The sequence below is a fragment of the Athene noctua genome, chromosome 2, assembly GCF_965140245.1.
Source record: "Athene noctua chromosome 2, bAthNoc1.hap1.1, whole genome shotgun sequence".
NCBI lineage: Eukaryota > Metazoa > Chordata > Aves > Strigiformes > Strigidae > Athene > Athene noctua.
The window spans coordinates 158,325,958-158,348,964 of record NC_134038.1 but is presented as its reverse complement, the minus strand read 5'-3'; the positions used below and the strand labels follow the sequence as shown (position 1 = coordinate 158,348,964).

General features: G+C 35.9%; 1 protein-coding gene across 1 annotated transcript in view; it reads left to right on the top strand.

Annotated features, from left to right (window-relative positions):
• The window catches only part of CUL1 (cullin 1), a 54,363-nt gene that overhangs the window by 17,298 nt on the left and 14,058 nt on the right, over nt 1–23,007 (top strand). The window contains exons 3-9 of the mRNA XM_074900877.1: nt 9,431–9,605; nt 10,807–10,974; nt 12,018–12,068; nt 13,104–13,194; nt 13,871–14,034; nt 17,856–18,018; nt 21,618–21,748. Coding sequence (XP_074756978.1) covers nt 9,431–9,605; nt 10,807–10,974; nt 12,018–12,068; nt 13,104–13,194; nt 13,871–14,034; nt 17,856–18,018; nt 21,618–21,748 — 943 coding nt within the window. The remainder of the gene's footprint in view (nt 1–9,430; nt 9,606–10,806; nt 10,975–12,017; nt 12,069–13,103; nt 13,195–13,870; nt 14,035–17,855; nt 18,019–21,617; nt 21,749–23,007) is intronic.

Here is a 23,007-nt window from a genome sequence, read left to right as displayed (position 1 = left end):
AAAACACTTGCTTTTTTCCTCTCTTGATGTTCTCAAATATACTTGGAATGAAGCTGTAAAAGGGCTATGTTGTCTATTAACTACTCATTTCCTTCTTGTTGCTGCTTCAAGGAGTTGTTGGGTCCAAAACTAAGGACAGTTAGTTTTTTGTTACTTTCATAAGTGAATTAATTTAGTGGATAATTTTGGTGGTTGACTTTCATTTGTGGGTTAATTTAATAGTCTGATAACACAGAATATTTGATGCTGGTTAGGCTAAGAGTTTTTAATCTACTATGAAGATAACAGTGCACTTTGCATTATATACCAAGTGCACATGTTCGGAAGTTGTGATTAAAAGATTACTTCCCTTTCAGATGCAGTATGTATAACTTCCACCTAGTAGATTGATTGACTTTTATTTTTGGGAAGTCCTGCCTACCAAACATCTTGGTTTGGAAAGGAGAACAGGTACAGATTAATTTCATCTGCAGTTATAATTGGTCTAAAGATCAGCCCTAGCTACAAGGATGCTGGGTGTGACAGCAGTTTGGAAATCCTGGACAGTGGACAGTTCACCTCATCCTCTTTTGTCCTTTTCCCCTCTCTCTTTTTTTTTTTTTTTTTGTCGGGATGTTGCTCCTGAAGTGGATTCTGTTTCATCCCTCTAATTTATAAGAGGAGGAGAAACGTATGTACAGCAAACGTGCCTTTAGTCCTGTATCTGGTATCGAATTTTCAGTCAAAATTGATTGGAGGTGTGGAAGTTTTTGTTGTGCCTTGATCAAGTGAATCTGGGAAGGAACTGGAAGAGTTACCCAGTTTGGTGAAAATAGTCTGAATGTCCATCCTACCTCCACTCATTTTCTTTGTTCAGAGTGTCTCCTTTTGTGAGACACTAGGTTCAGTCTCTGAGTACAGGCCAGAGCTTGTACTTAAGGTGGGTTTTTTCCCCTTCATTCTGGTGGGAGAAGAAAGAGTTTGGTTATCAGGGGTTTTCTAGATCTGAGAATACTGAAGAGATGAACCAAGATAACTTGTTTCTGAATGGTGGTTATTAAGATCCCCATCCCTACCTTTTCTAATTTAGATTCATTTGTGCTTCTGACTGCAGGCTGTATTTTTTTTTTTGTCAGATCAGATGATCACCAAATGTTTTTCAGTGCTGCATGTACTTTGATTTCTTTTGCCCTGCCAGCTATGTCAAAGCACCTAACCAGAAGAGCAGTCCTTTAAGGACATTGTGATATTTTTATTTACCACTCTTTACATGATTATGAAGATCACTCTACTAATGTACTTTAGTTACTTTCTGAGGTATATTCTCTGTGTTTCCTAGTGAGAATTTACAACTTCCATATAGAAGCAGAATTCCTTTAGAATGGTGCTTGCTGTGGAAGATGAGCATGTTGTTGGGTTTTTTTTTGTTATTTTGGGGGTTTTTCCCCCCCATGTGTGAGATTCTTGAAAATGAAATCCTTTATCTGAATGCTTTTCTGTCCCTTACCCAGATATTAAGTAACTTCTAGTACTGAAGAGTAGCTCCTGCAATAGTAACATCTTGTGACAGGCTGTGTTGCAAACTAGCATAGAATTACATGCCAAGAATTGACTTCATGGAGAAGAGCGAAATAGTAAGACTAACTAGATTTCTAGGAACAGTAGACCTAACGGCACAACATCATTGTGAGGGACGGGCCTTTTTACTCTATTTTTCCTTTAATGGCAATCAGATTGAAGGCTGTTAGCCACAAGCCTCGGTTGTAAAAGTCAGTGTTAGAGCAGCGGTAGTCACTCAGGTACTCAGCAAGTTTTTGTACCCTGCACCTGAAAGGGTGGTTCACTCAGAAGTATTTGTCTCTACTTTATGCAAAGGAAAAAAAACCCTGCTGTTCTGCAACAGTGAAAAATTTGTTGCAGTTAGTCAAGGGATACTGAAATTGTGGTATCAATGTACACAGACTATCTCTCCACAGCATTTAGTCTGTTTGGAGGAAAGTGCCAGTTTGTTCTCTTGGACAGACTCTGTGCTTGCATGTACTGAGTTGTGAAGTTCTATTTTGAATTGCTGGTGGAAGACCTATTACTTTGTTTACCAGAGTTACTCAAGTTAGTCATATTTATATTGCTATAAGTCACTTTATGGCCACCTTTGCTTAAACTCCATTTGGTGATGATAAAATATTCGTACATCTTGTGCTAGTTTTCTTTTTTTGGCAGAAGGCGATGCCCGTTTTTCAAACTAATCATATGGTGAGTCTGCAGTATATTTCCTCAGGTCTCATGGTGTGAGAGGATGAATTGGGATTTGCATACATTTGGATTTAAACTCTGCAGTGGGGAGAATGAAAAGATTTTGTTATTCTTGGTTTATGTATCTTAAGCAGATTCTCAGACGAGGTACTAGACTATCAGAAAACTTTCCTGCGCTATATTAAACTAGCATAATTTTTCATAGTGGCTTACACAAAAAGCTGTATAACTGTATAAAATCCCTGTTTTCTTCCTCCAAGCCCACATCAACTTTTCAATTTCTAGATATGATTGTTGAATGGAAAGCTTAGTAGTGGGCTTTTATTTCATACGTGTGTACTTTTTATTTGAAATATCAGAATGACTTTTTTTGGCATAAACTCATGCTTTCACTGTCTTAATTTACAAAACAATCAGAAGTATTTTTAAGGAATTTTTTTAGACAGTTTAGTTAACATATGCCCATACAGAGCAGAGGAATCTTTTTTTCGGGTTTGATATTTAAAGAAAATACAATTGGGAAAAATAAGACTGTTTAAAGATTCCAAGGACCATTGATTTATAACAATTAAGGTTTTTATTTACATGAAGATACTTTAAAATCTCTTCTTTGGTAAGACAAAGAGTATACAGTAGTATGAAAGGTGTGGTTGTTCTACTAAAAAGTGCATCTGCAGTGTCCAAAATGGCTTTCAAAGTCTTTCTAATATGTGTATAAAAATCACCCTGTTGATTTCAACAGTGCCTATAATACATTATTGTATACCATTTCTGTGAAACATTGAAGTAAAATGACTGAATTTACTACAACTTAAAATTTGCTCATCTTACACCTGTATATTGGATTTTTACAAATGCATTTTTTATTGTTCCATTATTAGCCACAGTAATTCTTTTCAACAGTAATTTAAGTATTATAAGGGAAGGCTAGGTTGTTCTGTCACATCCAGTTATTTTATGAAAAATATTTTCCTTGTTTCTGGATTTGCTTAATGCGATTCACTTTTGTTAACTTGTTTTAATGGAGTGGTAATTACTGATTATCCATCGGACCAAATGTAAGTAATTGTACATAACCAAATGTTACTGTAATCTGTTTTGTAAGATGATTTTTTTTTTTTTTTCACCTGGGGTATTAGCAAGTGGTAAAGGAAAAGATTGTGTTAAACATTAAATAATGGAGTGTAGTGTGCTTACATTTTAAAAATACAGGATGACTCAGATAATCTGGTTGTTCATAAAATAGAATGTATAAATACATTTAACATTCTTTTTCCTGTGGTAAATGCTGCCCATGCAAAACCATGAAACCCTTCTCTTGGCATTCATTTGCCAAGGTCTTTTGTAGTTGCAGTTTCTGTTACAGTCCTTGTCTTAGTGGCTTTCACTAGAATTCCTGTATTTTAGCAGGATTCTAGATCGGCAGATGTATATTAAAACTGTGAGAATCTTTTATTTTCTGATCACATGAATCTGTTGTTACTAGGCAGCATGATATGCTGTTTTTTTTCCTGAACTGATTATTGTGCTTTTTCTGCACAGAAAAGATAACTGGGGTGTTAGGGTATGCACCTTTTAAACCTCAGAAACTGTTCCACTTTTTCTTGAGATTTTTCTCACTCTAAGCCACCCTTTCACTTTAATGAAAAGTTGTTCAAGGTCACTTTGTATACATCAGCCTCTGGTGTCTGCTAGGATTAATCCTGTTTATATTCAGTATGATATTTCATAGCATCTGCCAATTAGTGCTTGTGTGAAATGTGAAGGTAGAAGTAAATGTATTTGTTTACATGTTGGAAGGGTATATAATACACTTTTCCTTTTGTGGAAAGGTAGGTATAATTGTATGGGTTTGTGTATACTTCTAAAATTGCTTCTTCATTTTGAAAGAAGTGCAGAATATGTTTATATTAGTCCGGTCAGTTCCCTTCATATGTTCCTCTCCACAATGATCACTTGCTGTTCTACTTGCTTTTTATAGTAACCAAGAATATTCTGTGCAAAATCAATTTCTGTCAATGCAAAGAACTTTAAACTTAAAAGCAACCTCAGTTACAGTGGTTCTTATGCTTCCTGGCATAAAGACTGTACACTTTGTATATACATTTGGATTTGAGAATTTGTGTTTTCTGTGTAACTGAGTGCTTCTCTGTGATTCTTCCGAGTTTATGCCATGAAAAGGGAAAGGTGAAGTTATCAACTAGTCCTCAGATAGCTTTTGCTGTTTCTCCAGTCAGAGACTTGCAGAAACATGTCTGAGGTCAGTTATGCCTGGACTTTCATAGCAGCTGCGTGGCTGATGCTGTAATAGCCCGTTCAGTCTCTGCCTCAGTCCTTCCCTGACTAACACGAGGATGGTGTAACAGTGCAGTTGTATCTAATCTGGATTTAAATGTGTAATTGATTTTAGGATAAAGTGTCTTGAAACACAAACGGAGAATGTGTGGGGTTGGGGGCAGGGTCTTAATTGTTTGTTTGTGTTCTTTGAAATGTTTTGTGGGGGTAATCCTTCCTTAGTGGATGATGAACTGAACATAATTAAAATAGGTTCTTGCCGATACCTCCCTGAAAAGAATTAAAGTTTCTGTTTTGTTGTTGGTTTTTTTTTCTGCTGCTCCTTACAAAGCTGAAGTGGGTGTTTAAAGCACTTGTTCTGAAAAGTGATTGCTTTTTGGCAACCTCATCATTTCAAAAACTTGTGCATAATTTCCTTCATCCGTTTGGCTTTTGAAACATTAAAGTCACGTAGGCATGTCCACTTCTCTTAGGAGCTTTACTTATGCATGAGGTGGTTTTGTTGAGGTTCTCACAGCCTAGTCTTCTGGACACACAGGAGTTGAAGTGGCTTTAATAATTTTGAATAAAATATGTAAAGTTGTTCTCTAGAAAATACAGTAAGCTGTATTGGTTGTGTTAGAAGTGGTTTTACAAGAATACAAAATTTCTATAATCTTTGCTAGCAATTTTCCTATCAGTATTTTCAGTAACTTTCTATATGTTGTTCTTGCATGCCTGTGGTGTAATCTAGGAAGATAAAATTTTTTTGACAGAAATGAAATTAATCTCACCTTGTTCCTGTAGGCCAGCTGTTGGGGTGACGGAGCACTCAGCATAGATTTAATTACTGTGAAATAGCAAATTTATGTCTAAAATTGATCTTTATTCTAAAGACCAGAGAAGTAATGAGATGAATTCTGCTTAGAGATTTGTTCAGCTTTTGTTGTTGTGTGCTTCTTCCTTTTCAAAAGTTTTTTTGTCATTTCTCTCTGCCCTATAGTTTTGTGCTACATTGAAAGGGAAGAAGAATTAATACAGTTCCTTTAAATTTTACATATCTGTTCCTCAAGCAGACTTACTCTAGTTATATTAATTTTTCATAGCAAAATGGAAAAACTGTGGGGACCCAGTTGTGCTGCTGAAAAGGAAATCGGTTTTACCTCAGCAGAACTCTTTTCTTTGTGAAAAAATTAAGATTAGGAACTCATGTGAAACTGAGTAATTTGCACCCATCAGTGTAAAATCTGAGTGGTTTCCTGTTGTATTGAATTACGAAACTGTTATTTGTCTCACATAATTTCTGTTTGTAGTTGCTCCTGGAGGAAAAAAACTGTATGGAGTATTTTGGTACTTTTCTGGGTTAGAGGGTTGATTAAAGGTGACCATGGTGCACTCAAGCTTGTGTTTGGGTGGTGTACTTGCTCAAAAAATATATGCACTATTACTGAAAACCTGTTTCACTTCCCCTGTGTGGTCACAGAAGTTCAGATCTGTTCAGCAAAGGACCTGGGAACAGGGACAGCGGTCAGTTATAGCAGTAGTCACTTCCCTAGTCCAAATCACTGGTTGCCTTCATGGACTCTCATGATACTAGAAAAGCAGGTGGCAAGTAAGCCCTCCCAGGTGGGTTGTGTGTCAGGATCATTTTTTTCAGTGGAAATTTTCTCTTACAAGGCCATAAATTCATTATGGCATGGCAGCATGGGAATTTTATTTTTTACCTTTGCACTGCCCAGCTTTAGAGACTGTGTCCAGGTTGTCAACAGTAGTGAAAATTATACTGAAGACAAAGGTGGTAAAATCAATTTGTCTTTGCCTGCTTCTTGTATCCCGATTTGAAGAGTTTCACAGAAATTCTGGAAAAGGTTTTTCATCTTAAACAGCATAATGCTGAATCTATTTATAAACTCGCGATCTTCTACCTCAAATTTTAAATTAGATAAGTAAATGTAACTTCTCCTTCACGGTAAGGAAGGTGTAGAAGTTAGAGGAGATTGATCTTGGTCTGTTCCCCCTGTAGATGGTTTGTCTGTTGGGCCAAATCTGAAGTTCAGCACCCAGAAGCTTGGGGGTCAGCACAGCTTCACTATTAATAATATTAATAGCAAACTATCCTATTGATAAATTAACTTCCCTGCTTGTTGTAGTATGCAAATTGCTATGTAGAATTGTGCAAACACCCACAGAAACGTTTCCTAATAGCTGTTTGGATATGTATATGGCTTCTAGCATACGAAGCAGTTGAAGGGATCAGTTTGCCTTCTGCAACCAAGAATTCTTTTCATAGCGTTCCCGTTGTGATTCTCAGATGGACTGTCATGTACTTTGTTGTAAGCAGCGCAAGTCTGATTTTGTTTTGAATATGTCAGTCTTTCTGTCAGTTGTTAGCTTTAGCGGGTGGGGACACAGGTTGTAAACAAAGTGCAAGAGAGAATTCTTTTATGTATAATATGTCAGAGTTATTTACGTTTGCAAACTGCCTTCTGCATAGCAAGCTAACTTCAGTTTGACTTGCATAGAACAACTAAACTAGAGAATTTCAAAATTGCTGTCTTGGATAATTTGGCTAGCAAGACTTAAGCCAAAATAACAAGTAAAGATGGGCATTACTGCCATATTTTTACTCCAGCTCTGAGCTGATTACTGTCAGGCATGGACAGAAGGTCTCACTTTCTCTCAATGTTTATTTTACAAGGAATCCTGGTTTTAATAGTAAAATATATGGCGTTAGAGAAAGGCTTATGTCTTCTAACCTTGGTCTTTTATTTTTCTGAAGGATGTTGGGATTATTCTTGGAGAAGAACAGAAATGATATTTTCATCAGGCAGTATTCACAAAAACTAAGAATTGCCTGTCATGTGGACAGTCCTCATATATTTAGGCTTGCTGAAAAGCTACTTGGAATAGTAGAGTTAGGGGAAGGAGGAGGCAAGACTAGGTATTTATGAGTCAGTCCTAAATTCCTTGTATTGTGATGGAGAGACTTTCCATACACAATTCAGAGGACCTTATAGTAACTATTTTAAACTGTGAGGTAAGCCTTACTTTTCTTCTTTGTGAAAATAAGGTTTTATATCTAGAAAGGAGTTGTTATGCTGTGTGGTGTTCCTCACTTGAACAGGGAATTCTGAAATCGAAGCATAGTTGGCAAAATAAGCAACAGTGCCAGGAAAGTTGAACAAACAAATGACTCAGAGCTGGAAGAAATCATTAATGTCCAGGAAATAAGTGGCTGATTAGAGATAAGAGCCTGATAAAAAGTTCAGTTGCTAAGCACAAATTAAGGTTTTATGTTATTGGTTGGTATCATGGGGCATCTAATTATTTGGCACCTGGATGAGGTAACAGATAAAAAATAAACGTGTGCTGTGTGTTTTCAAAAAGTGTTAACTGTAGGCAAGGACCGTTACTCTTTTGGACAGAATGCAATGACTTTCTGGGCAAGGACATGAGTATAGACCATGAGCAGGCTTTCCTTTCAGTTTGGCACGAAGACCATGAGTCTCGTTCCTGGTGGCATGCAGGATACTCTGATCCTTAAACCCAGTTTTTCAACTGGGTTTAAACAGGCAAATCATGTCTGTTAAGCTTTTTTTAAAAGTAATTGCAAAATAGTTAAAAGGATATTTTAAGAGATTCTTCTGCTTGAGCTTTACTGTTTAAATACTAGAAGCAAGTTCATAATGACTGTAATGCACCATATATTGGGGTTGATAATCTAATCCCCTTGGCATTTAATTGTGCTGATGTCTTCCATTATATTGTGCTGGTCTTTCTGAAAGGAAAGATAAAAGGTAAATGTCAGCAATGCATTAGTTTCCTAATATGTGGCATACTGTGGAGGAAGCCTGTCTAGGGGTTAAAGCTTGGCCCATTAGTTAAAACACGAGTTAAAAACCAAATTAGACCTTCTGGATTGCTTAATACAGTGTTCTCTAACAAGGGATGTGACTCAAAAGCCTGCCCTCAGACTGTCAGTAGGAGCATGAGCGTTCAGTAGCTTCGTTCTTGTTGGCTAACTGTTTGCCAGGTGAGTCATTAGAGTATTTTTTGTTGTCAGATCTGAGTCCTCATCAAGTTGGATTTGAGTGCTACCAAGCTAGTTTGTTGTTCTTGTTTGTGGAGTGCAGTTTATTTCAGGGTGCTTTCTTATTTTAAGTGTTTTGAGCAATGTGACTTCCACTTTCCACTTTGGAAGAACTCTGAATATTTGAATGGTTTAGATAAGAAAACAGAGTGTTTCCTTGAAATGTTGTATTAACAGATAAGCATGTCTTCCAGGCTGTATTAATATGAGAGGAAAAATTATTGCTACTGCATGCTTAAATGGGTTTTGGTGAATGTCATCTTACTGTGCACATTTGAGTATGTGTGTCTCACCATTACTGCTTCTTATGGTTGTCGTTTCTTCCAGTGCTGAATGGCCAAATCTTTTATAAAAGATTGTATTTGAAAGCTTGCAGAAATATTATCCTTCGTGTGTTCAGCTACTGAATGTTGCTTGAGGCTCGTGTTGAAATTTTTTCCAGTTCAAATGAAAGCTTAGATATTTGTAGAAGGTCAATATAATACATCAAATAAATTCAATTTAAACCTTGAAAAGAATCTTATCAGCAGATTCTAATGCTCTGTTTTCTCGGTGGTCCTGTTAAGTAAGAATTAGGTAAATTTAATGTCGGTGTCAGTATTTGCAGTGCACTCAGCAGTCTGACACATTTCTGCTGCAGATAATTCTGTTGAAATGACTTTATTTTCTTAGCTTTGGTTTGATTTTATGTGGGCTGATGCATCTTGTAATGTATTAGGGTTAAGTCATTTACAGTCATTAATTTCAATAAGCTATTTTTATATATATATTGTTTTCCATTTTATTTTTGATGCCTCATGCTGACACATACATATTCCTTAACTTTCCTGTCAGTCATGTTTATAACTACTGTACTAGTGTACACCAGTCTAATCAAGCACGGGGAGCTGGAGTACCTCCTTCTAAATCGAAAAAGGGCCAGACACCTGGAGGTGCTCAGTTTGTTGGCTTGGAATTGTACAAACGGCTAAAAGAGTTTCTGAAGAACTACTTGACAAATCTCCTTAAGGTAAGATGGGACATTAGATCAATCCGCATTTGTAGTAGTAATACGTGCTGGGTTGAAAAAATCTTATATCAGCAAACCTAGAGGTGTATGCAGCCACTGGAAGTAAATTGAATAATCTTGAAATTTGCTTTTGTCTGCATTAGCCATTAGAATGTTTTGTAGGCTTTACCTCAGGCATAGACTAGTCACTAAGTGTACTTGTGAGCTCCTTTTCCTCTTCAAGCCAAAACAGCATTTCTGTGTGTTATAGAAATATTGTTACATGCCATCTTCAGCTGTCCTGTATCTTGAACAAGCATAGCTAGACTTTCTGATCAACTGATGAGCATATTAGTAATGCTGAAAAAATGGTCACTTGTAATGTTGAAAATGCCTGATGGTAGCCATTAATTTAATATAAAATTAATTTAATATAAAATATAATATACTAATAGAGCTGGAGCTTTGTAAGAGAATGGTTCCTAGTTATTTTTGGAAAGGAACCATGCTTTTAACTTTGGGGATTTTAGTTTTGAGCAATAATAAAATAATTCTTGGTGTCCTATCAAGTCTGCTGGGTAACTAATTTATGAAGCTGCATAAAGGTGTCTGAGGTCTTATCCGGAATGCACTCCTGGTTTTATTCCCTCGTCCATTCAGGCTGTAGTGGCTCAGTTTGGAAAGATACTTGAAGTTCCATGTGTTACAACTTTATCTTCTTTTTTCCTGTAACAAGCAAATACGATGTCATACCCATTCCCAAGAATACAGGGTTCCATTTACCTGACAGGCTCCTAGAGAAGACCCCAACCATTGCTCACTTGTTTCAGCTCCCCAAGTAGCAGCAGTGGGAGTGGGTGGTATATTTTATGGAGATTGTCATGTTGAAAGTGTTACCATTGCACTGGCATGTCTTACCTAGCACAGTCCTCAGTGTTGCTGTCTGTTTCTAACGTGGTCCCCTCTTGCTGTCTCCCACAGGAGGGACGGGAGTGTCTTCTGGAGCTTTGTCTATGCTGTGCATTTTTTTTCCAGTATTTTTAATTTCTAAATTTCATACTGTCCTTGTGCTTTAGTAATGTATAAGTTAATGTATTAGCACTGTGTTTCCTATAAATACATTGCATGCTGTAGATTTATTACACAGTCAGTTTGTACATCCTTCTGTATCTTGGTTCTACCTTAAAATTGCCCAACAGTACTGGCAAACTTGTTATTTCAGGATGGTGAAGATTTGATGGATGAGAGTGTGCTGAAATTCTACACTCAACAGTGGGAAGATTATAGGTTTTCAAGCAAAGTATTGAATGGGATATGTGCCTACCTCAATCGACATTGGGTTCGTCGTGAGTGTGATGAGGGTCGTAAAGGAATATATGAAATTTATTCAGTAAGTAGTTTTTTGAAGTGAGTGATTTATCCATTCCATCTGTCATGTCTGCATTATCATCCTGCAGATTGCTCCTTGAAACTTGTAGAAAGTTCACAGAAGTTTTGAAGAAGTGGGCAAAGTGGAAATCTCCCCCCTTTCCATACTCCCACCTCAGTATATTTGTAAAAATTCCATGGGCCTAAACATGCGAGATGTTCAATCTGCCTTGTATGTATTGGTAGTACCAGTATTAGACTGTCGAGGGTTGTCTGTTTCTGAGTATTTGTTGCTTATACTGTTATCTCTGTGCGTCAGCGTGGCCTTGTCATTCCACTTAAAATTCAGTCAAGTGTTTCAAATATAGAATGGAGAAGTAAATTGCATTTTTTTCTGTTGACTTCAATACATCTCTACAAATTTTTTAGCATCCAAGCTGCTAAGTTTCAGTCAACATTTGGTTTGTAATATAAGTTATTTTGATACAGTTCTGAAACATTGATACATGATCTTGATGATTTTTTTTTTTGTAATGTAATGTAAACAAGGGAAGAACACAGCAGAAGTTCTGCATGTCAGATAACTAAAAGTACTTTCTTTTTTTTATAAAGGATAATTATTGTCCTTGCTGGTAAAGCACTAGGGAAGTGATGTGTTACTTTACCACTTCACCAAAATAACTTTGCATATGGTAGAAAAACAGTTGGTATTCTTATTTCCATCCCTCTTAACTTCACTAGCCTAATGCTAAGGGACTGTCAGCCTGAAAATCGCCAACAGAAAAAGCTGTGTGTTGGCAGAGTAACTTGCAAGGTTTTTTAGTTTTCAGAGTTGTCAGTGAATCACTGTCAGAAAAGGGGACATCTTAGAGTTAATAATAAAGCAAATGGTAATTTTATTGTGAAACAGTCTTGTTTCATGAGAAGTATGTGCCAAAATGTAATCATTAAAAACGTTCTGATTATTTAGCGTACTATAACAGCTTTCCTTAAGGAGTTATCGGACATATATGTATATAAATATTTTCTTTACTCCGTCTTTCCTCTCCCTTCCTTTGCTCCTAGCTTGCCTTGGTGACCTGGAGAGACTGCTTATTCAGGCCATTAAATAAGCAGGTATATATTTTTATATATGTTATAACTATAGTTTTATATGGTTAATTTTATATATTGTTAGTAACTGTTCCAAGGAGAATTGGAGGATGGGGGCAAGGGAGCAGGCCCAGAAAATAAAAGGGAGCCTTCTGCTTCTCCGTTATGATGTTAAAAAGATAAATATATGGGGGGAATGGGCCTTTCTTTGCGTGGTTGAACCTTGATACCAAGACTGTTCTGTTATTTCTCTGCTGAGAGGACCATTGGCTTTTTTTTTTAAAAAAAGCAAAAAACAGCAGAGGGCTTGTCTTAAGTGAAGTAACAACTTCAGCTGTTTCCAAGCCATGCAGGAGAACAAGCTGATGCTAATGTCTGAAGGCTTGAGAGTCAAGACTGTGTGAGGCCTGGGATTTTGGTCTCTTCTGATGTTACTGTGATTCTTTAAATTTACACTGATGCCTGGGAGATTCAGGTCAACCAAATATTTTTGATTAGTGAATTGGCACAATATAAAGCAAGACATTCCATCACAACAAAATGTATTTATGTATGTTGATTTCACTTTTATTTACGAGTACTTTATGATGAAAAGACTGGTATTGTATTATGAAAATATTAGCTAGATTTCAATTTAGAGGAACAGTAGTTGCAACACATTATTTATCAGCATAAGCTAATTGGTTTCTTTGTGTAAAGTGCAGGTGGTTAGTTCAGCACTTAGTGTAAAGTTTTCTTGTATTTTGGGTATAAAACAAACAGAAACTTGGTTTAGAAGGTGCTTTTTGAAATATAAAAAAAAAAATTTTTAAAAAAGACCAAGTGCTTTCACACCCTCTTATAGATCATCACTAATCAGATTGTAATTACGTTGTAGAATTTAAAGATGTAGCATAATCTGTGGTGTCTGGAATTTTATATGTTCAGGTGTCCTTAATTTTTGTTCTCAAGGGGTTTGACTTCTCTCAAATAGAGGAATACACTCCTGATGAAATACTGTGCTTGACCTACCAGCTGCTTTCTCTGTGCTTGACTAACTTTTAATCTCTGTTTCCTAAGGTAACAAACGCTGTGTTGAAATTGATTGAAAAGGAAAGAAATGGTGAAACTATCAATACAAGGCTGATCAGTGGAGTTGTACAATCTTATGGTAAACGAGATTTAAGGTTTTATTAATCTCTTCAAAATAAACAAATATATATCCCCTTTCAGAGCTCAGAAGTAGCATCTGACTTCCTTGTCCAGTCAAAATAAATGCAGTTATATATTGTTTAACTTCATATTTGTAGAGACAGTTGACACAATTACAGCTGATTATATCATATTTGTAAAGCTTGAAAGAACAACTGATAGGCAAGAGTGTTCATTGTTTACAAATCAGTTATTTAGGAGCTAAATCTGAAAGGCAGGAAGCATAGCAGTTTACAAAGCGGAGTGGGATTGTTTTTTTCCCATTTGGATGAAATTGAGAGTTTTGCCATGCACGTTAATGACCAGTTTCATTAATAGAAAACCATATATGTGTATAATCTGGAACTCTAAGAGGAAAAAATGGAAGAGGAATTCGAACTAGCTTTTAAGATAGTGAAGTTTTCCAAATCCTATCATCCATTTAGTAATGTATCAAAAGGTGCAGTTTACATGAGTAATGTCTCATGCTGCTTACTTTTTAAATGCAAAATAAACGTATACTTTTAAAAGCCTTAAAGTGTGATGCTAATACTGTGCCAATTGATTACCTTTGTGTAAGTTAGAAGGAGGGTACCTGTTTATTTGCAAAAGACCACTTCATAAAAGACAATTATGTCATTGCTTGCTCTTTGTAGTGGAGCTGGGGCTGAATGAAGATGATGCATTTGCAAAAGGACCTACACTAACTGTCTATAAAGAATCCTTTGAATCTCAGTTTCTTGCTGACACAGAGAGATTTTATACACGAGAAAGTACTGAATTTTTACAACAGAACCCAGTCACAGAATACATGAAGAAGGTAAGTTATTAAATAAGATTTGTGATTACTTTCTGGATACCAGTATTTTTAGAGATAGTGATATAAATTCTTGGCTTTTATTATCAGTTTCTTAAAATGATGATTATTTTACAGAAACAGTTAGTTCTCTTTCCCTGTGGTGATTTACTTCTATGTTTATCTGGTCTGAAGTTTGTCTCTTTAGTGTATTTCAGTAAGTACAGTGGCAGTTTGAAACTTTCTTAATGGGCAAAACAGAAGAAAATGTTAAAATAAATTCAGATTTTGTTAGACTTCAAGACACCAAGACAGTCATTCTGCTTTAGACCTACAAGTTTACTGTTCCTACACGCTGTGTTGGCATATTTTCTGGAATCTCTTCCTGAGCAAACTAGCCAAGGATTTGCTTTGCTGAGCAAACTAGCCAAGATAATTAGCTTTGATTATCTCAGAATATTTTAATGTAATGAGCCCTACACAGTCCTTCTGATCAGCAGGGGCCAGATTTAAATTCTTAGATAGTCTCTGGTTTGGGGGGTCCCAGAAAGGGCAATTAAGAGCAAACTGGATGGATAATCATTGAGTATTTCTACCCTGGTTATTGGGTCAGTCTTACTTAATGTGAAATAGATAGGTCATCTGTCTTGGACAGGTGATGCTGAGAAAAATATATAAAGGAGGTTTCCTCACTTTCTGCCTTGCTGCTTGTTTTTTCCCTTTCAGTTTAATTTTTTTTAAAAGAGCTTTTTGAGTACGTAGTATGCAGATACACATCCCTCCCTGCAGTATCTTTGTGTTTCTTTTGTGTAACTTGCTGCAGAACACATCCTGTCTGACCTGGCATTAAAGTCAATTATTTACCTCCCCAAAAAAGAGGGGAAAGTCCTAGAAAAAACACAGTAAAATGAATCCTCCTTTTTGGTGCACTGGGATGGTTGCCCAGTAGTTCCTAGACCTACCTATGTTTGATTTTTTTTGTTGTTGTTGAATTCATTATTTTTGCCGCTTCCTTTTCAATTTCTTGTCTTTGCTTTCATCCTAAAATATAAAAACAGTGTAAAAATATTTCAGTCATTCATAACCTGAATGACTGGCTCATTTAGGCTTCCTTGGTACAGGACAGTAAAAAGCTGTCTGAAGATCATTGCTATTCCAAGAACTTAGAGATTAGTGGCAAGTAGAAAGAATGTACTAGTACCACAAACAATCTTCAAGACTTCAAAAATCCACAAAAGAGCAACTCGCTTTTCTTGAAGCTGATGTTATTGAAGCTGAAAACACATATAAAATTAGCAGAAGGCAGGGGAAATATTTAGCAAGAAAGTGCATAGCGTTAAGCCTCTGTTTAAATTAATATACTAGAGATGTATAGAAGCTATCTGGGCTGTCTTGGCATCTCCTTACAGAAAACGTGCAAACATTGAAATCAAACTGAACAAGAAACTGATTTTGTTACTTCTTTCCTGGGATTTAACTGATGAAACTGAAAAAGATGTGTATTAGACTCTACAGCAAATATGATCAGAGCTTGCAAAATGATACAGACTTAAGGGATGTGCCCTAACAAAAAAGGGAAACTTATGTACTGAAGCTGGAACAAATTGTCTGATCTTTCTAGTCTGCATGTCCTGCTGGAGAGATCAAGAGGAGTGGTACAGGTTTTCAGAACTATCAATTTAAAATTCACATAGGCTTGTATTTCAGTTTTGTCTTCATTATGGATAAAGATTTCATAACATTTTTTACTTAAACATGACAAGGCAGTTTTGTAAACTAATTATTTTTTTCAGTTTGGATATTGAAATCTTGCATGCCACTTAAATGCCTGCAATAGAGTAGTACTCTCCATAATTATTACTCAGGTGTTGCTAGAATTAGGGTTCTGTTATGAAACACCTTAAATGAGACTGATGTGAAAAGCTGCAAGTTGTCTAGCAGTCACATGGCATACTAGTGATAAGAAGGTCTTACAAGTCATCTGTTAGAATTATGAACTACAAAGAAAGTAATCTGCTCTTAGTACGCCTGCTTCACTTTCTTGCTGAAGCGCAGTGCATCGAGTTCTAACTGGGGATAAATAGCATTGCAAAATCAACAAAAGCCCCGTTGGAGTACTTTAGCTAGCACCAGCGTAACATCATGATATAGTAGAAGTGTGGTTGTTTCTTGTAGAATGCTCAATGAAATCTTAATTAGAATTAAGATATGTGTATGTAGTTACGCAGGCAGACTTACTGAATTTAGAAGGATTGTGAATTTTTCTTCTTGGGCCAGAACTCATGAGTAAAGCTGGTATGGCCTGATATGCTGTAGGGAAAAATGTCAGCATTTCTGAAGACTGTCCCTTGAAGTAAAGTCTCAAACTGAACTTTAGATCTTTGACCAAAAATACTGCTGTGTGAACTAATTATTTTTCCCTTGTTTCTCAAATTTGACTTTAAAAGGAAAACAGAACTATAAGAACACAAAAAGTGAGAGTATAAGAAAACTTGAAATCAGAGCGAATGTTAATTTTCATAAATGAGCTCCAAGTGAGAGTTGACTGTTAACATTAAAAGTGAAGGTCTAATGATATTTAAGAAGCAGCATTAGAAGTGGCAGATTTGCCTGAACTACAAGAATACAGAATTGGTTACATGTAAGATAAGTGGTCCTGCTAGTCTGATCCCAGTTTCCAGCATTCATCAGAAAGATTTGCTGCTATTTTCTGTCATTAAAGGAAGTGGATTGTTAGTTCTTACTGGTAACTAACAGGCAAGTACTATGAAGCATGAGCTTATAACCCTTCACAAACTGTAGATTTTTCTTTCCCATATTTTCACCTGTACTGGTTTAACTGTAGGAGATGGTAATCCAGGACCATTTCACAAGAGTTAAGTGCAAAATTATTGCAGAAATGAATGAAGCTGACAGTGGCAGAGATTATTTAAAGCCATCTGTGTATGATGCAGTGTACTTGTAGTGAAACTGTTCTTTGTTGTTGTTGTCCATAATATAATCTTAGTTGATATTCTAAAATATTGGAAAAATGCATTGACTTTATTTCCTTCTCTTGGCGATATTGTTAATTTAAATAATTTGGACTGATAGGGATAAAGTGCATATATCCCCTTAGTAATGTGCTGCAATTACAGATGGCTTGTGAAGTGAATCTTTAACACTTATGCAAACAAAATAGAGGTAATTGTTATATAAACAGCTTCAGTTTTACATTTTGGAATAAGTACTGTTTCTCGAGTGACATTTAGAATTTTGGTTTGTCGGGAAGATACGCATATGTAGGATTTCATATGCCAAATTAAATGCTAGTATGATTTAAATGACTGTAGATTATGGGAAGCTTTTCTGTGTAAGAATGTACATAAGAACATTCAAATAAATTTGTCATGGGCATACTGTTAAATTGTAGTTTTCTGCCTTTTAGTTCTGTGGAGGCATGAAACATATTCATGTTTGTCTTAAACAAAACTACCTCTGTAGCTGGAGAGCTTGCTGATGGTAAAACTGCCAGCATCTCATGTCAGCAGCTTTCTCTTTCTCTGACAGCAGATTTCCATCTGTAAACTTCTTATTCAGAAGCAACAGGAAAACAATCTTGCTGTGATTCTCCCCCTCATTTAAACATTATATAATATTATCATCAACATAAACATTGATTCCATGTGTATATTATGATTCCCAGAAAAATAACGGCTTAAGTTAGCAGACCATAACATCACATTAATGAGAGGTTTGATTTTGTTGTTTTCTGGGTGAATTTACTAAATAGTCATGTGCTTTCTGCCGTCGGATTTCTGTTCTGCCTTCCATATAGGTTTCACGTTTATTATTCTGTTCTGTAGGCTGAAGCTCGCCTTCTTGAGGAACAGCGTAGAGTTCAGGTATATCTCCATGAAAGCACACAAGATGAGTTAGCACGAAAATGTGAGCAAGTACTTATTGAAAAACATCTGGAGATATTTCATACAGAGTTTCAGAATTTGTTGGATGCTGACAAAAATGAAGGTAAGGAGATTCAAACAGTAGTTTTAGGCTTAGAGCTCCTCCCTGGTGATTTGTGAATTCTGGTGATAGCTAAATGGGATTTATTCAGGAATCAGATTGAGAGAAGATAAACACTAAACTGATTGACAAGCAGCTTTTGATTGAATTGGATATTGTCTCAAGAAGCCTATTCTGATCACAAATATTAAGGCAAAACAGCACTAATTTTGATTTCTCTTAACATGGCTGGAAGAGCTTCAAGAGCACTTGTGCCATCCTTCCAGCAGGAGCTGAAGCTTGCACAGGAGAGATGCAAGATGAAAAACAGGCCAGTAGTCTTACCAGCTGTTTCAGTTTAATCCATGGATCTGTCTGAGCCAGCAGTGAGAATTTTAAAATCCAAGTTTGTCTAGAAGTATGTATAGGAAATGTTAAAAGAGAAATAGAAGCAAACAAGGAGCTTCTAAAATATATAAAATACGCAAACATATAGAGGACAAGGAAAGGGTGGAAATTATTATTTGGTGAGATAATTTTAGCTGTGAAAATAAGAGCCACTAATGGATCAAGTTTATACCTTCATAGAGAACACATTGAATAAAGACTTAAATTCCTCTAAAATAAGTAAAGATTATCAGAGAGTTTAGGTATCTTTTAAGGGATTGTCAGTTGTGTTGTTTTCTGTAAGCTTGTTCAGGAGGTAATGCTTAGCACAAAACAACAGTCAAAACTAGGGCCAGATAATTCCTGTGCATCGCACAGATGATAAGGACGACTGGTGTTTCTGATTTTTCCCAGTTGGGGGATTAATTAAAACTATATAGGAATTCAAGGTAAGGCTCTATATCTGAAATAGTGCTGTAAAGAAAGTGACAGAATTTGAGTTACTGTGATTAAGTTATTATTGATGATACTGTTTGAGAGTTGTGAATTGCAACAATGACTGTCTCTTTATATATCAACCTTAAAAGAGCAACTATGAATAATTACTGTAATCATCATGTTGATAACTGAGATGCTTCAAAATAGAAAAAGGCAATTCAGCGTGATTAGTAGGTCAGAAGTTAACCTGTTTCAAATGTAAACAGAAGACTTTTATCCTGTACTAGTATTTAAGAGTCAGATGTTGTAAACAAATGATTTACTCTGTAATTGGAAGAGATTTTGATACAGGTGTGTGTTGACTAGTAAAATGACTATAAATGTCTTCTGACAATAGAAACTGTAATAGCACAAATAAGAAAATTTTCCTGGACTCAGGAGGCCTTCCCTGGCTTTTCTTTTTTTCCTTTTACTTTATCAAGCTCATGGGCTATGTGAGCCTTTAATACAGTCACTTACCATAAGTGATGCAATTCTGTAAGTTTGTTGAGGTAAAAAAGGAAGAGTACCAACTTGTGTCTTGGGCACTGTCTTGGTATATGTCTTTGGTTTTACTTTCATTTCAGTTATTTCTAAGATAATTAGGCATTTTTAAATGCCTGATTTTTTTTTTTTCTTCTTTTTCAGAATATTTTCTTTTATCGGGCCTCATTTGTGCAAATTACAGTAGTTCCTGGCTCTCTTTAAGTTTCATGAAGTCTCAAGATTAGAAACATTAATTTTGAAAGGTTCTTTGAGAGTTCGTTCTTTAATCAGTTCACTCACAAATTTGTAATATACTAAAATAGCCTATGTAGACTATCCTAAACTTATAATAAAATTTTGCTCTTGATTAAAATCTTTATTGCTTTGCTTTTGAAAGTGCGCTGGTTTTGAGGTCCTCCCGTGTGAAGTATGTTAAGCATATTGTATTACAGGCCACTCCTGCTGGTGTTCTGTAATTCTTTAATCGCATTGTGCAACTAGTTATAAAGGTTGTGGGGCACATTGTCATGTGTTTCCTATAGTAATATACTGATGTGAAGAGGTAATAATCATGTTTATTGGGAGCAGCCTGTAAATGATTTAAGTGGAGTTACTCTGTAAATCTTCTTTGAGGCTTTGTAGCATCTCTTCCATGTTTCACCAAATACAGACCTCCTGATAAACCAGCCTGTGAACCCTTATTTGTGCGTGGGTCTAGCAGCAGCTTGTTAGATCTATGCATGGCATTATTTTCCTACCATTTTTTCTAAAATTTCCTAGGTGAAAACCCAGCATTCTTACACTGTTATAAAAGCTTAACATCAGAATGCAGATGTGATTTTCAGAGAGAAAAAATGTTTGCTTTTCAAATCCAAAAGTTTAAGCTTGCTGAGGTTTTAAGGATTGGAAAGCATTATATGGGAATGGGTCTGAATAGAGGTGTTATCGCTTCAGTATTAAGGGCATCAAGTTCTGTGTGTTGTATTTCAGTTAGGTAGTGATACAGCTGCTTGATTGCTCTGTTTTAATTTAATCTGATAATCCTCAAGTGGTAATAAATTGCTCATAAGCCCCTCAGAGAATTCCTTACAGAAGAGCTACATGCTGCTGACAACCTTAAGATGGATTCAACAAGGTGAAATATCCTCTTAGTGTACAGTAACTGATTTGGTTGTTTACTGTTTCACTTGAGTGCCTGTTCAAGTGAGGGCAAGATTACAAGGGTAACTAGTGTGTTTGTGTACCTGGTTTATAGCCATATTAAAGTTCGCTTTTTTAATTTATTCTTTTTTTTAAAAAGTTCTGTACTCAAAAAGTACAAAGCATCTGTCCTGTTGAAAATGAGTAATAAAATCAAAACCCTCTTCAGTATTAGACTTTCCAAAATTACTAATTGATTTTGGAAAGTCTTGGCTGAAAACTGGTGAGATTTTATCACGAAGCTTTAACATATGTGAAATTACATTGAATCTGTTTTTACCTTTTTTAGTTTTGTTTCATGGTAATGCTTTTTTCTTCTTTAAGATACAGTTATTTCTACTGGTAATCGGCTACTTAAACTGAAACATGATAAACCAGATTTTCTCCACTAAAGCATTGTCAATAACGATGTCTCTTAAAAAAACCCCATTATCTGCTAAGATCATATCAGTATGTAACATTTTGCCTTAACTTTCCAGCTGTTACCACTGATGCTGTCTCAAGTAGAAGTGTTAATATACAAAAGGCTACAGGTGCTGTTAGATTGCTGAGAACTGTCCTGTTCAGAATAAGATTTAATGGACAGTGGCCAGCTGGCAAATGTTGTACTCTTAGCACAGCCAGCAGTTACACTAATGACAGTCCTAATTCATGGTAACACTTCAAAACTTCATCTAAGTAAGAGGGGTTTAACTCCATTTTTAAATCATTGCACCTATTTAAATTTATGAAAACTAGAAATCAGAATTAAATATATTTCTATAGTCGAAGTAATTTTTTTTTCTTGAGGTTTATGTAGCATTGTGAAGGTAAAACAGATCTTAATATTTAAGAGGTTGTTTTCTCTTTAACCTAGTCCTAGCTTTCCAAGTCAGTGCAAAGTTTTGCTGTACTGTATAATTTTCTGCTGTAGTTTTTTCTGGCTTTTTACAGGAGCAATTGCACATATGTTTTCATTGATGATGGATGTTTAACTCCTATTGGCAATTTGGAAATGAGACTTTGGAGTCATAGCTACTAAAAATGGGAGATGTTGACTTTCCTTTTTTTTTTTTTTTTTTTTTCCTCCCCAGATTTGGGACGCATGTATAACCTTGTATCTCGAATCCAGGATGGCCTTGGAGAGCTGAAAAAACTTTTGGAAACCCACATTCATAATCAGGGTCTAGCTGCAATTGAGAAATGTGGAGAAGCTGCTCTAAATGCAAGTATCCCATCAAAATAAGTCTGTGTGTGGTTGCTGCCAGATTTACATTAGAGGAGGGTAAATGCTTCCTGATATTTCCAGTTTGCTTGTTTTCCCTCTCACTGATTTAATTTGTGAGGACTAGGCAATTCTCAAATGTTGGTAGTAGGCTTAAAACAACAGTCATATCACTGTTACTACTCTTTGAGCTTTTGTTTGTGGGTTGTTTTGGTTTTGGGGGGGTTTTTGAGGGTAGTGGAGGGTGGTGTTCCTTCTGAGTTTTTACACTCTGTCAGATGTCAAGCTGCTTGGAAAGCTGGCTGTGTAAATACAACATCCTGCACTTATACCTGAAAGTCCACTATTTCAAGAAGCATTGTCTCCAGTGGACTGTATTTTATTTCATCATCTTCTAGACTTATGACCTGAGTCACTGAGATGGGACAGTGTGGAAAAAGATTCTGTTGGTTTTAATTTTTTGGTGAATGGCTTTATTCAGAAACTCATGAGAAATGGAAAAGCTAACTGAAATGGTTGGTCACAAAATAAGGAGCAGGTCAGATCTTCTGCAACGCTGTCATCATTTAGCCATATAAATGGCTTTCTTGATTTTACCCTATAATTCTAATTGCAGATTTAATTTTGTATTGCTTAGGGTTGAATCTTGGCAACATGAAGTTCTTTAAACCCTTAGCTAACCTTTTTGAAGATGGACAACATGACATTTTCTAGAAAAAAATAATAGAATGAAACACTGCACAAAGCAAAATTAGGATAGAATACATATTCTGGTAAACTTTATTTAAAAGAGGGTTTAACTTTTGATATTTTTTTTGGATAGAGTTCATTTTAATCTGTTCTTGGCCTCAGAAATTCTTGAAATAGCTTCATAGTATTAATCATTAAAGCAGTAATCTGTAGTGACTACATGGAGAACAGGAAAAACTTTTTAGCACAGATTAAAATGTTTTACACTTGTATAGTGTCTTTTGGCCACTTATGCAGATTTAAGTGTGTATCTTTTTAGCAGTGTTGATCTTTTATGAATCGTGAAGGCAAGTTCAGGAATCTTCAGCTTCATTTGTAGACAGTTACCTTAAATGTTGAAATCGGATGTGCTTAATGGTGGACACATCCCCCTAGTGGCCATCACTCCTGAGTTTCTTTGTACTTAGGCCTTGAAAAATTTACCAAGAAAAATGAAAGCTCTTTCTCCAGCAATTAGTTCATCTTTGAGAGAGGGGAAGCCTGAGATTTGTATGTGTTAGTTCTTTTGA